We start from the raw sequence: 15,037 nt of genomic DNA on the forward strand, positions 1-15,037 counted from the left end.
AGTTAAGCCTCCGGGAATGACGGCAAGCTCAGAGTTCATTTTCATGACTTAGTTTTTCACCGCTGCTTCGGGGGGCCTTAGAAACCAAACCGAAATTGTTTTGCAATAAACACATGCCCACACTATATACGGGTACCTTGTAGGGGCGTGCCTTTAGCGTCTGACCCCACCCAAGTCCGCCTTCTCTCTATAAAAGAAGCGTGTCGGCAAAAAGTGTTCTCAGTCAGGCTTTAGAGCTTACACACGGCGCTCCGCATTATAAGGCGCCCTGTCTATTTTTGAGAAAATTTAAGACTTTTTAGTGCGCCTTGTAGTCGTGAAAATACGGTAAATGAATGTATTCTACTTAATTACTACATGCCTTTAAAGTACTCTGTATTTTTCGGACTATTGAGGGTCAGTTAAAAATCCTATTATTTTTCTGAAAAATTGACAATGCATTTTATAATCCACTATGGCAGGGGTGGCCAACTCCGGTCCTCGAGAGCTGCTATCCAGTCTCTTTTTCATACCTCCCTCCACCAACACACCTAAATCAAATAATTGGGATTGGGATCAAGCTTATGGGCAGCTTGCTGAGTTGATCATTTGACTCAGGTGTGGTAGAGGAGGGAGATTCGGAAAACAGACCAGATAGCATCTCTCACGAACCATGAGTTTGCCAACCACTGCACTACGGTTTATGTATTAATTCTTGCCTAATGACCGGAAACCTATTTTGTTAGAATATAACTTCCTTAAACTGTGCCATTGAAGTGCTGAAGACACACCATGTGTCTTATAATTAATCTTGTGTGAGAGTAACATGGTTCATTAAAGATGGGCCTTATAGGACGCTGTGTTTTATAGTACAAAATAAGATATTTTCTTTGTTGCAGAGAATAGCACCCCCAAAAAAACCTGATATTTTTGCAGAATGTTCTGAAAAAAACACGGCAACGACATTTAATGTCTCTAAAATATTTTATTACTAATAAAAAATGTACTGAAGCTTATGACCAATTTTATTGCCCAGCTTCATGAGTAAAGTTATGTTTTATGTTATTTCAGCTGCGTTTTTACAGCAAATGTCATGGTTTGAAATATCTTTGGAATTTTTTCATGTTGCTTTGAAAACCCTTGTTTCGGCCCATACAAGCTCAATAATGGATAGTTTTAACTGAAACAGCAGACAAAGCAAACATTTAGAAAACGTAATTAACCAGCCTTTCTTTTAATGATGTCACACAGAAGTATTCTCCAAAATCTCTTGTTTGTCTGTTTTGTTTATTTCATTGAGACCATCATCCAATTTTCATCAATTCTGGTCCATTGCTTTTGTTTCATATGCCCATTCCAACTGTACTTTGCATTATTAAAAGTCTTTCTTTTGGTCATTGTTACTCTAAATTAAACTTCTATTTATTCCATTATTCCGTTGTTAATTGCTGAACTTAATCGTCAATCAAACACGTCCTAATTTATATTCTACAGATCTTAAAATTCATCTCAGACTTCCTGGCATTCTTGGTTCTCTACAATTTCATCATTCCCATCTCACTCTACGTAACTGTGGAAATGCAGAAGTTCCTTGGGTCCTTTTTCATAGGATGGGATTTAGACCTTTACCATGTGGAGAGTGACCAGAAAGCTCAGGTCAACACCTCAGACCTTAACGAAGAACTTGGACAGGTATGAAATCGATGTGCTCAGTATTGAGTTACATGAAGTGAAAATGGAATCAACCGTCAAGAAAATAATTACAGCAGTAAGCTAACTTTAAATAATGTCAACATATGTTTTGGTCATGAACTTCACTATAAAGCACTTCACCTCAATAATGTACCTGAAATGTAAATGTAGAGAATGTTGTTGTTTTTAGAACTACTTACAGTATTTTTAATTTGGTTTTGTCATTTAATTATTAATCATTAATTTACCTAGTAGAATCATCATTTTGAGACTAGTATTCAACATTCCCTTGAACAAGAAAGAGTCTCAAAAGCTTTGCCAGTGGTTGGGTAAAAGTTCTACTTTACACAGTGCATGAGAACTTGCAACTTTCTGACTGACAGGTGGAGTATGTTTTTACCGATAAGACTGGCACATTAACAGAAAATGAAATGCAATTCCGTGAATGTTCGATCAGTGGGATCAAATATGAAGAAGTTAATGGCAAACTATTGCCAGAGGGTCGAACTGAAGATTCACCAGATGACTCTGCACATACTTTGGTAATCTCCACTCTTTGAAAAATGTACTTCCATTGAATTTCAAATCTAAACATCTACTTTACTTTTTGACCATTTAGGTTGGAGAGCAATTGTTATTTCTCAAAGCAGTGTCACTATGTCACACTGTCCAGATCAGCTATGACCAACCAGACTGCCTCTCTGGGGCTGCAGACCCATTTTCACATGTTAATGGGTTTTCATCCAATGAAATGGAATATTATGCTTCTTCACCAGATGAGAAAGCTTTAGTAGAAGCAGCAAAAAGGTAAATTCGTTTTTTTTTTTTTTTTTTAGCAAAAACTGAATAACAACTACTTGACCAACAGCAATTCTTTTAATACTGAACTCGGGATTTAGCTCGTACCAGGAATCACACTTAAAATCTTAATGGAATTTAAGTTAAGCTTTTGCGATCTGTTAATCACACGGAATATGAAAATGAGATCATTAATTTTCCCGTCTGCGATTTAGGAATACATTTCCTTGTACTTCCAATAACAAAAAAGCCATTCATTCATTCACATGTTTTGGAACATTGGTCACAACAGACTAAATTTCAGCCATACAAAATAAGAGAACACATACTATGTACAGTCGTACCTCTACTTAGGAAATCAACTGGTTCCAGAAGTTTTTTCGTAACTTAAAAGTTTTGTAAGTACAGCAGTACTTTATATGTAAATTATCTGATTCGTTCCACGGTCCTCACACAACTACCAACTAAACCCTTTATAATTGGTCAAAGTGTCCCAATTTTGTATGAAAGATGTGAGAAAAACAAAAATGAGAGAAAATTATAAGAAAATGATTTATTAATGTCTTAGAATGAATAACTAGCATACAAAATCTATCCGGTAGGCAACAGAGAGAGTGCACACAAACACAACATTAAGAATTCATAAAACATACAATTAGTAGCTAATGTTTCAAGATAAAAGCACATCTTGTTCAACAATTGCAGATGTCCGCTGTTGCTCTCAGACATTTCCGATTCTACACTAAAGGAGCTTTCATTTAACTCCCTTTATGAAAAGCCTGAATGGCAAAAAAATAATTTGGCTTTAATTTTGCTAGCATACGCACTTAAGGCTAAAATCACAGTAAATGAACACTTTTTGGGGGTTCTAATAGGCAGAGAACAAATCAAAAGTTATGCATTGAGTTTTAAAAATGTGTTATCGCAACAGGCCTAATATGAAATAATTTGTCCAACTCAATAGAAATACTACATCAATGAAAGATGAATTGACCACAGTAGCATTATACAGTGGTACCTCGACATACGAACGTAATCCGTTCCGAGACTGAGATCGTATGACGAGGTTCTCGTAACTCGAGCGGACGTTTCCCATTGAAATGAATGGAAAAAAAATTAATTCGTTCCAGCCCTCTGAAAACACACCAAAAACAGGATCTTGGATTGGAAAAATGTTTTATTTCTTCTAATTCCCCATCTATTAACAAAGTAACACATAACTAGTGGTTTAATAGAAATAAAGTGTTTAATCTAACTAAAATTGGGCGGATTTCGCCGAGGGGAGAGGGGCACAAAAGGGGCGGGGGGCTTCGTTTTTTTTTCCACACAACGCACTCGTAAACAGAACAAACACTCCACCCTCACGTTCGCTATCGATGGGCTGTTTGCTGTCGTACTATTCCCTTCAAAATATTCCGAAAATGATGCACACATATGTCCTCACAACCGGAGAACGCACGACTACTTGCCAACGAGCAGCAGTCTTATCAGCGATCGGACCGCTGCTCATGGGAGCTTCGGGGGCGCTGGCTAGCGGCTCCTTTTAGCTTGTAGCATCTGTGTTCGCATCCCCTCGAACGGCGCCTATGATAGAGTTGCTACCGGGGATGCTGTTGCGAGCACGAGTATACTTCATTACCCAGAAAGCCCTCTTTTCCCTGCGCATGCGCGTTTCCTGGTCTGAATAGCTCATCCGGTGCTCGTAAATATTGTTATACACGAAAGATATGCAAAAAAAAAATGCCATGCCCACCTGGCTTGGTCGCATCACGAAATTTTGACCGCATCACGGGCGAATTATTCGATCGAAATTTCCCCCGTAAGACTAGCATTTTGTATGATGAGCGGTCGTATGACGAGGTACCACTGTATAGGCAAATCTTGACTGACCCAGATTTTCCTTAAAGCAGGGGTGGTGAACGCAGATGAATGCAGCTTGTTGCTTCTTATCATATTTTGTTTATGCAGTGGCTCTTTGCCTCGTTTCATGGTTCTCTTATTTTTTATTCTCTCTTAAAACACACTCAAATTCATCAGGGCCGATTAAACAGTAATAAATAATACTTAAAAAATACTTACTGACCGACTAAGGGTTTTTTTTAAGATCAATGGCAGCAATCTCTCTAAATTCTAACAGTCACTATTGTTCTTTTACTGTTAGAATTGGAGTGACCTTCACTGGTATCAGAGGTGATACAATGGAAATCAAAACATTCGGCAAACCAGAGAAGTAGGTTGTTTGCAACTTTGCATCCCATTGTCACACATTTTCATGTAATTATTCAAAACAATGTTTGCATTTGTTGCCTACTTGTTGGTTTATTCTTACATTTTTTTGTTATTTTAATAGATTACAGCTAACTGTTTAGAATAGTGAGTTTATTTTGCTTAGTGTTAATTTATAAATATTTTGTTGCATCATAATTTAAACTAACCAGTTAATTAAACTAAATGTATGTCCCCTTTTAAAAGTATTCCTACCTCTTTTCCACTTTTTGTCTCATTGCAACCACAAAGGAAAGTGTGTTTTAGTGACATTTCATTTGATAGCCCATGCAGAAAAGAACACACAACAGTATAAATTTGTGAAGTAGAAAGAAAATTATACACTTTTTTTCATATTTCAAGGGTTTTAACTATTGAATTGGGACATTATTTTTTGAATTTGTACTCTAGCTCCTTAGCCTGTTGAAAATCACAATTTTTATTTTATATTTCAGATATAAACTGCTCCATGTGTTAGAGTTTGATGCAAACCGGAGAAGGATGAGTGTCATACTAGAAACCCCTTCAGGTATCAATTTTGTGCTGTTGAAATCATGGAGATTTTGAAAATTAGAAACTTTTTTAAGCACTCAAAAGCTGATGAAATGACTATTTTATTTTGTTTTCGTTATTTGCAAACATAGATTGCAGGTTATTTTTCTAAGAGAACTGTATTAATAATATTAAATGATATTGGTAAGTTTATCTTTTCTTTGAATTCCATATCTAGGCGTGTGTATGATATTGCTAAAAGCTTTGTAGATATTAAAAAATAAATTAAATCACAATTCTTTTTTAGAACCTGCGGCCTACTGACAAAGACTTTTGTAACATTTTCAGTTAGAGCTGAGTGATATGACAGAAATTGTTAACACGATAACTATCACACCTTTTTTCGTTTCAAATTTGAAATTTCATACTTTGAAAAGTGAATTAATTACTTTTCTCCTTATTGAAACATTAAAGTAACTATGTCACCTTAATATATAAGAAAAGAGAATATGAAATATGATTTTAAAAAGTGTTTTTGTTCTGTTCTGCAGACAACTCCTTAACACTATGAAGTAGTAAAGAATAAAACTTGCAGAAATTTTGACAGGTGTCTTTTATTTTTATAAATTTCCCTTCAAACCAAAAGTTGATATGCAATATGATATAAATAAAATATTCAACTGAAGACATCACCATTGGCAAGCAGACTATTTTCAGCCCCACAAAAAGAAACTGTATAAATATACCTCACATAGCCATTTACAAAAAATTAAATAAAAAAGTTGGATGAACTTAACCCATTTTAACCCAAGATAACAAGTTTTAGAATTTTACAATGTTTTCAGAACATTTACATAAAATGGGGGAAACACCTTGATATCAATGATGATATTGGTAAGCTTATCTTTTCTTTGAATCTTAAGGTGGGAAAGTGCTGTTTACCAAGGGAGCAGAGTCATCCATTCTTCCTTTTGCCACTAGTGGTGAGATAGAAAAGACAAGAGTCCATGTCGATGACTTTGCCTTGGTGAGTAATGGAATGTAATTATTTATCAACTGTTTTTTTCTTTTTCACACGTAGGTAGTATTTCCTTTTACGTTCGTGCTCAGAAATTACTCACATTGCTACTCCACTCCAAAGAAAAAACACTAACTAAAGACAAAACAGTTAATCGACAATTCCATGTGAAAACCGTTAATATTGCCCTTTATATTATAATTACCATATTTAACTTCCCTTACTCAAAATAATTCTAAGGAGGGGGTATCTCACCTGGAAAGCCGTGAATTAGGTTGCAGTTGCATTAGAATGATATGCTCTTCTGTTGGTCTTTAATTCATTTCACTGATTCTGTATCTAGGGTTGATGTTATTTTTTGGGGGGTTTTGTTGCAACTTTGCTTTTCCCCATTCCGTTTCAGAGAGGGTTGCGGACCTTGGTGGTAGGATGTCGGCACTTCAATCCACAGGAGTATATTGAAGTTGACAAGTTTTTGAAAAGTGCCCGCACTGCATTGCAGCAGAGAGAAGAGAGACTACAAGAGGCCTTCAGTTACATTGAAAAAGACCTACAAGTCCTTGGGGCAACAGGGGTGGAAGACAAGTAAGAATATTATTTAAACTGAAGACGTGTTTTTCGACTGCTATTTAACGGTGACCTCCATTCTATTTATAAAGTATTTGATCTCCTTTAAGATAAAAATCTATAATTATAAACACAATTACTTCAATCATTTATGTGATCCCAAAACATCTTTACTGTTGATATTACTTTACAGCAGTGCTTTTAAATTATTTGATTGAAAATTGAATAATTTGATATTTTGCATTTACAAAGACAGGCAGGTTAACTTCCTTATGATATTGACCCTAAACACCATGTGTGATAATTTTTCTCAAGATTTTCCCTTGAAAGTAACACATTTGTTCTCTATTAAAACCATTAATATGGACATGAAAATTGTCAATCACGGGCGGCTTATACGCAAGAAATTGTAAAATTCAACAATTTTAAGGCAATTTTGACGGTGCGGCTTATACACGGGGCAGCTTATATGCGAGTAAATGTGGTAGTATTTTTCAATAAAATTCTAAGTACACCTCTGCAGAACTCTCTACGCCACAGGTGTCAAAGTGCCGACCCGGGGGCCAAATCTGGCTCGCTGCATCATTTTGTGTGGCCCGAGAAAGTAAATCATGAGTGCGACTTTGTTTTAGGATCAAATTCAAATGATGATAGATTTCCTGATTTTCACCTTTTTAAAAACAATCACTGCAATTTTTTCATCCATTTTTTTTCTTTTGTGTTTTTAGTTCAAAAAGCATTTTGTTAAATCTAAAAATAAATATACAAATATTTTCCGTTTTCCACTTAATTTTTTTTTTTTTTTCCATTTGAAATGAGAAACATGATTAAAAGACATTTTCCAATACTAAGAAAAAAAAGCTCAAATAAACATTGCTTTAGATCTATAAAAACGAACTATATAGGGCTTTTGATCCAGTTTTAATCCAATATTAAAAAATTAAAATAATCTAGATATTAGATCTAAAATGGTTCTGCCCACATGAAATGGCGTTGACGGTAATGCGGCCCGCGAACCAACCCGAGTTTGAAACTAGACTAGCCCACCCCACTATTTGAGAAGCACTGCTTTACAGTAACATGTTACTTTAATTTAGCTAAAGGCAGATTATTGTTCATTGCTGATGACTAAATGATGTGTAATCAAGTCATTCATCTCATCTATGGATTCAATCTTTCAGGCTTCAAGACAAAGTTCAGGAAACAATTGAGGCTCTGCGCCTAGCAGGAATCAAAGTGTGGGTGCTGACAGGTGACAAGCACGAGACAGCAATCAGCGTCAGCCTATCCTGTGGTCACTTCCATAGAACCATGAACATCCTGGAGCTCCTGCAGCAGCGCTCTGACAATGAGTGTGCTGAACAGCTCCGTAGACTGGCTAGAAGGTGACCAGTTCATCTGCTTTTTAAATCACATCTCTCATTGAGTTGTCATAATTCTTCTAATGGTAACAATGATCATGTGCTCAACAGTTAAACTAAAACTGCTTGTTTAGGCTTTTACCACATTTTCCCTAGGATAAAAGAAGACGATGTAATTCAACATGGATTGGTTGTGGATGGAGCCAGTTTATCTTTAGCATTGAGGGAACATGAAAAACTATTCATGGAAGTTTGTAAAAACGTTACAGCTGTGCTTTGCTGCCGCATGGCCCCACTGCAGAAAGCAAAGGTATAAATATTTTAGCAGTGTCATGTTTATTTTTTTTATTAATAATAAGAATATAAAGTCAACAGTTATAATCATCTCATTTTCTGAACCGCTTTATCCACATTAGGGTCGCGGGGGGTGCTGGAGCCTATCCCAGCTGACTCCGGGCCAGAGGCGGGGGACACCCTGAATCGGTGGCCAGCCGATCGCAGGGCACAAGGAGACGGACAACCATGCACACTCACACCCATACCTAGGCCAATCAGCCTACCATGCATGGTTTTTGGAATGTGGGCCCGGGGACAACATGCAAACTCCCCCAGACGTGCTAATCACTCGCGCCACCGGGCCGCCTGTCAGTATAATCATTGCTTCATATTATATCAATTGTAATTATGTATGTTCTTTATTCCATTCGTTTAGATAAATTATGCCTTTTCATAATCTTTTGTAGAAGAAAAGACATGTTGGGCTGCCGTAGACAAAGCAATCTGTTTGCCCAGAGTGTTTCATGATAGTTAATATATTAATCATGATGTGTAATCACAAAATACAACATCAATTTCAATGAGGTTGTGGTTTTGTGTTAAACATGAATAAAACTAGAATGCTGTACAATAATTTGTAATTCATGTTCAACCTATATGAATTAACAAACTTAAATTAGCTAAAAACAATACAGTTTATTAGTTTAACTTTAAATATACTAGATTACACATGATTGGCAAATCATCTGTTTTTATTCATGTTTAAGAAGTCCCAACTTCATTTGAATTGCTTTTATATTTAAATAGGCTTGTATTGGCTCATTTGATTTTAGATTTCTTTATAGTGTTATGGCCACTTAGTCTATCCTAAGGTAAATGCTCTACAGTACATAAAATACACCATACTAACAATTGTTCTTTTCACTGTTATGTCTTATGTCGTGTGAACTTAGATCTTTATTTCTTCCACTGACTGGTGTGTTTTATCCAGGTAGTGCGTCTTTTAAAAAGCTCTCCAGAGAAACCAATCACCTTAGCTATTGGAGATGGAGCCAATGATGTCAGTATGATTCAGGAAGCCCACATTGGCATTGGTAAACACTCGCCATATATCCCCATACATGTGTACCCTCCATCCTATAGTGAAGTGGTCATTTTGACTCACTTCAGTATGGGTAGAGTGGGTTCGAGTCCTGCTGAATGATGGCTTGCTTGTGAGTGCGAGTGGTTGTCTGTCTCCATGTGTGCTCTACGGCTGACTAGTCACCGATCTAGGGTGTAGTTTGCCTTTTGCCCGAAGTCAGCTGGCATAGGCTCTGGCACCTCGCGACCCTGACAATGATAAAGCGGTTTTGAAAATTAATTAATGACCATATGTAGCCTACACAGTATTTCCCCTCCATCCAGTTTTGCCTCTCCGTTTACAGTTTACTTTATTTGGCCATAGATTTTAGCTGAAAAAACTCACCCTTCGTGGTTTTGTTTGTTTTCAGGAATATCCTCAATCCTGTCTAATAGAAAAAAAATAGTACCCTGGTTCTATCTTTATGTTGGGAAACAATGTTTCCTTAGATTAGATGGACCAAATCTCTGTTATAATAGAGAAATTGTACTTTGGCAACATCTTGATGCTGGAAAACTGTTGAAGTGATAGTAGCACCTTGTATTTAGCTTGATGCTTCGCTACTGTGCAAACGACTCTCTTCTTGCCCTTGCTGCTCCATTTTCAATCATCTATTAATCACTTTTAGATCACTCGCTAAAGTCTTGGATTTTCTTTTCTTTTGTTCTCTTTAAGTAAACACATTTTTAGATATTTTTTTAGCTTTTTACAATAGCATTAGCAGATAGCAGTAGATACTACTTATGGATGCTTCTACATATGAATTATTCAGGTTATGAAAATATTTTATGGGAAACCTATTATACCAAGATAGGAAAAACAGTCCAACTTACAAAACATCAATCAAAGTCAAACATCCCCCAGAATGTAAACACACTGTATCCGTTTTTTGTGGGGGTTTTTTATTGCTAGAGTTGCTTTCCCTTTGGCTATCTTGCAACACCCCGCTGGCTTGATATTAGCCAAAAGGAAGCTTTCTCTCTATGATGCTGGTACTGAGGGTAGTGCGCGGTAGGCACAAAAGAGTGGGCACTTTTTCCAGCTCTGGCCAGCAGTGAGTTCTTGATTCATGTGCCTTTGTCCCTCGTTTGTCTCAGAGTTGTTTCTTGAGTTTTTCAGTGTGCGTAACATAATTTTAAATTGAGTGTTTACGTGCGTGTGTGTATGTTTACTCAGCTGCCACTCGCAATTCACATTGGAAAATGCCTTTACAGAAGTTCTTTTTTATTTTTTTTGCATACATACACACATTTGAATATATGTTTTAATTTTGTATTTTATAATAAAACCAATTGTGTGAATACAAACCAATGACCTCTGGTGCAGAGCATGCTGCGGAGATGGTCTCGGTTTGCTTCTAAGAGGACTATAGTGCGGTATGCTTTGTGTGAAAGCGACCACACCATGTTTTGTATCCCATAAACAGGCTTCCCTGACTTAATGGAACATGTTTGGATAGTTGTACGTCAGGGCTAATATGAGTTGGAGTTTGACATGGAGCGATGAGGAGATGCAATGTCTTCTAGATATTTATATATAAAATCAACGTTGGTACAATACTGATTTGCCAAAGTCCTGCAAATGCTTGTAGTTGGGTGAAATACCCTATCAGTATGAGCACGAGTGCTGTAAGCAGAACCTCCGTGATTTATTACTTGGTATTTTAACATCGTACCTCCCCCATCTTCCCAATGATTGAACGATTTCGGCGCATGTGTAGGTTTGTTATCAAATCCTGCGTCGCTTGCAAAAATAGAAATGTGCCATATATTTTCAGGTCCGGACAAAAAAGCGCCTTATGCCACATTTTTATGCACAAGTCTGCCTCCTGTGTTTTTAGCCAGTTTTTGCAGTATTTCCAGACTGCCTTTACACTTCAAATCTTTCTTACTCCTTATTTGTTATTCTCTTTGCTTCTGCAGGAATTATGGGAAAGGAAGGTCGCCAGGCCGTGAGAAACAGTGATTATGCAATTGCTAGATTTAGATTTCTGGCAAAACTACTGCTGGTCCACGGTCACTTCTACTACATTCGAATAGCTACCCTTGTACAGTACTTTTTCTACAAGGTAAGACTAATAAAAAAGATACAGATACTGCATATTGAGTTAACAAACTTAGCTACGTAAGCAGAAACACTCATCAATGTCAAAATATTTTTAAACCTTTCCAAGAGGATTAAAACAAGAATTCATAGCCAAATTTTTTTTTTTTCGAATACAGTTCTATTACATTTTCAGGCAATTAAATGCAATGTTATTTTTTTTTACTTTTGCAGAATGTGTGTTTTATTACGCCCCAATTTTTATACCAGTTCTTCTGCCTGTTTTCACAACAAGTAAGTACTTTTGCTCTTGACGGTTGTTCTTGTTCACTTTGTGGGTTGTACAATGCCTGAAAACTTTCTGAGTTCACAACTACATTTAGTAATTGGACATTGGTCAGAACAGACTGCCCCATGTCATAACATATTTTTCTTTATAATTGGTCAAATATGACCCCATAATCCAAGTACTTTCCTTTATACATCTGTCTGGCTGTGAACATATCACATACCGTATTTATTCGAGTATAACGCGCACCCATAATTTGTAACTAAAAATTGGTATGATTTTTTTTTTTAGTTTTTTCTCAGCTCACACCAAGGATTGCACCAGTACTGGTAATTGGCAAATGCTGAACACATATCGCCATGACAAAACATTTATTCACAACATATGGTATGGAAGCCTGGTAAAACAAACCACTACCAATATTAACACAATACTCAAATGAAATTTATGATTTTAAATCCTTAAAGTCTAATTCATCATCATAATATTTAAAATTTTTCAAAGTCTGATTGATCAGCATCAGATTCACCAAACAATTGATTCCATTCTTCTCGAGCAAGGATAGTGCTCTCTGGGCGAACTCGTTTCCCTGGAGCAACTTTTTTTAATTTTCACAACCCTATATTACCCTGTAACAGTGGTTCTTACCCCGGGTTCAATCGAACCCTAGGGGTTCAGTGAGTCAGTCTCAGGGGTTCAGTGAAGCCTCTGCCATGGAGTTCAAGACACATCGACTCATCATGTCTATTCACGATAACATTCCCCGCTTGACCATCAATGGCTGCAGACGACTGCTTGGCCAACCAATCAGTGCTGCGTGGAATTTATATATCTTGAATTTGGAAAAACATCATTTTATTTTACCCAAAAGTAGGGTTCGGTGAATGCGCATATGAAACTGGTAGGATTCGCTAGCTCCAAGAAGATTAAGAACCCTGCCCTATAAACTTGGTGAAGGCTATTTGGAGAGGGCTGGCTTTTGTAAAAGGTGAATTGTCGCTATCTGGCGGTCAAAGACTACGTCTCCCATTATAGATAACGGTTGCAGGGGGGACTTTTTCACCGTCAGAGGGCAGTGTTTCACCGGGATTTGTGTATAATGCGCAGCCGAACTTTGCTTCAGTTTTTTGGGTACAAAATGTTGCTCGTTATACTCAAATAAATACTGTACTTAATTGACATATAACCTGTAATTAATATGAATGAATACTTATGACAGTTCTTAAGTACTCTAAAACAGTGGTCTACAACCTTTTTCTCACCGCGGTAACGCTCTTTTGATTTAGGGGGCGACAACTTAAGACTAAATTGTATGGTGGTGGGGAACGAACGACGTCTACAACGGCAAAACTAAGAAAAAAACAAGTTCCAAGCATAACAGCAGTTATTTATTATTATTAACACTTTTCTCATTTAAAGTAGGAGGGCGAGATAGAAAACGTTAATATTCATTACCCTGATGGACCAGCACCAGATGGCTCGCGGACCGGTACCGATCCACAGACCGGTGGTTGGGGACCACTGCTCTAAAACATATCCCAAAGACATTTGAAACAATGCAAATTTTGCTTTAAAAAGTGACATAATTTACTGAATGATACCAAGTGGGATTTGTCATCAGAATTCATTAATATTTACAACAGTTGTCAAGCCACAATTGTACCAGTGTTATGAAAGGATTCAAGAAACTGTAAACAATATTTTTCAAGGTAGGTGAAGTTGAACAAAACCGGCTAATTTTAAAATGTGACTCTGTTTTAGACTCTGTATGACAGTGTTTATTTGACACTGTACAACATCTGCTTTACCTCACTGCCCATCCTGGTGTACAGTCTGTTTGAACAACTTGTTCATCCACATATTCTACAGAGTAAACCAGCCCTGTACAGGTACGGCACATCTCTATCTTGATATAAAAGTACTGTAAATATATAATCAAGTCTTACAGTCAAATCATAGATTTTCTGGGTAGGATCAGAAGACAAAGATACAGTCAGTGCCCATCCCAAATTTCCGATTTTTAAATTTGTATTTTACCTAATAACCCTCCCCCAAATATTCAGTATCGCTGATGCTTGACAATCCTCTCAGGGCGGTGCTCATTCCTGCCACTTGTGAATCTTTTCTGGCCTCATTTTCCTTTTCCTCTTAACCTCTTAATATGTTAAAACAGGTCTCTGTGAGCATCCAGTTTGTTTTGCAATATATTCTTAAGACTGCTCCTTATTGGTGGTGTGTCTTAAATTGTTTTGGGTACAACCATTAAGTGAGCAGTATTTAAAGGCTGACAAAAAATACCTTGCAGGTGCTTTCACTGACAAGAGTGAGAGACACTTGGAGTGACCTACAATATTAAACTATATTATATTTGATTTTTGTGAAATGCTGCATAGACATTCAACACTAATCATCCAATTTGAAAGGAAAATTACGCTTGTTTTTTTTCATATAAGATACTTGTTTTATTTCTTGAATCAAATTAGTAATAGAATCCCAGTAAATGGACTTCCCCATATTCCGAGTTTTTGGTACATATTCTATCTTGAAAATATTCCGTAGAATATTTGAAAATGTTTTGTTTCCATTTTATTTCCAGAGACATCAGCAGGAACGCGATGTTATCTTTCCGGACTTTTCTGTATTGGACTATGTTGGGATTCTCTCATGCTTTTGTGTTTTTCTTCGGATCCTATATATTGATGGGTGAAGACACCACCCTTATGGGCAATGGACAGGTATGTGTCATTGTGCAAGTTTTAGTTTTGTTAGTTCTCATTACAGTAATCCCTCAATTATCGCAACTTCAGTTATCGCGAATTCACCTCACGATTTTTTTGCGCTATTATTTGGAAAAAAAGTTTGCAACCGAAAGACAAAAAAATGACGGTGAAAATGGCAGTGAAAAATGGCGGAAGTCAGGGTACCGCCTCCTCTTCTGTGCTGAAATGATTGGTTCTAAGCACCAACCATACCACAGAAGAAAGGAAGGTATATAAATACCACTGCGGAACACACGGTCCGGTCTTTCCTGATCTCTGCGTGTAGCGCTTGGCATTGCGGATGGCGATAGAATCTACTACTTCGAGTGAATTCCAACTTTCTTTGTTTGGATTTTACAATTATACACCACCACG

The 15,037-nt window shown here is 36.9% G+C and overlaps 1 protein-coding gene across 2 annotated transcripts in view; it reads left to right on the forward strand.

The window, feature by feature from the left end:
- Nucleotides 1–15,037, forward strand: part of atp11b (ATPase phospholipid transporting 11B) — a 62,030-nt gene that overhangs the window by 23,775 nt on the left and 23,218 nt on the right. For both annotated transcript variants that reach the window (XM_077606448.1, XM_077606449.1), the window contains exons 12-25: nt 1,474–1,671; nt 2,055–2,213; nt 2,291–2,478; nt 4,631–4,699; nt 5,190–5,263; nt 6,150–6,253; nt 6,648–6,829; nt 7,993–8,196; nt 8,329–8,482; nt 9,440–9,542; nt 11,494–11,639; nt 11,849–11,908; nt 13,665–13,792; nt 14,500–14,638. In XM_077606448.1, coding sequence (XP_077462574.1) covers nt 1,474–1,671; nt 2,055–2,213; nt 2,291–2,478; nt 4,631–4,699; nt 5,190–5,263; nt 6,150–6,253; nt 6,648–6,829; nt 7,993–8,196; nt 8,329–8,482; nt 9,440–9,542; nt 11,494–11,639; nt 11,849–11,908; nt 13,665–13,792; nt 14,500–14,638 — 1,908 coding nt within the window. The remainder of the gene's footprint in view (nt 1–1,473; nt 1,672–2,054; nt 2,214–2,290; nt 2,479–4,630; nt 4,700–5,189; nt 5,264–6,149; nt 6,254–6,647; nt 6,830–7,992; nt 8,197–8,328; nt 8,483–9,439; nt 9,543–11,493; nt 11,640–11,848; nt 11,909–13,664; nt 13,793–14,499; nt 14,639–15,037) is intronic.

The sequence above is a fragment of the Stigmatopora argus genome, chromosome 8 (assembly GCF_051989625.1).
Source record: "Stigmatopora argus isolate UIUO_Sarg chromosome 8, RoL_Sarg_1.0, whole genome shotgun sequence".
In the NCBI taxonomy this organism is placed as follows: Eukaryota; Metazoa; Chordata; class Actinopteri; order Syngnathiformes; family Syngnathidae; genus Stigmatopora; species Stigmatopora argus.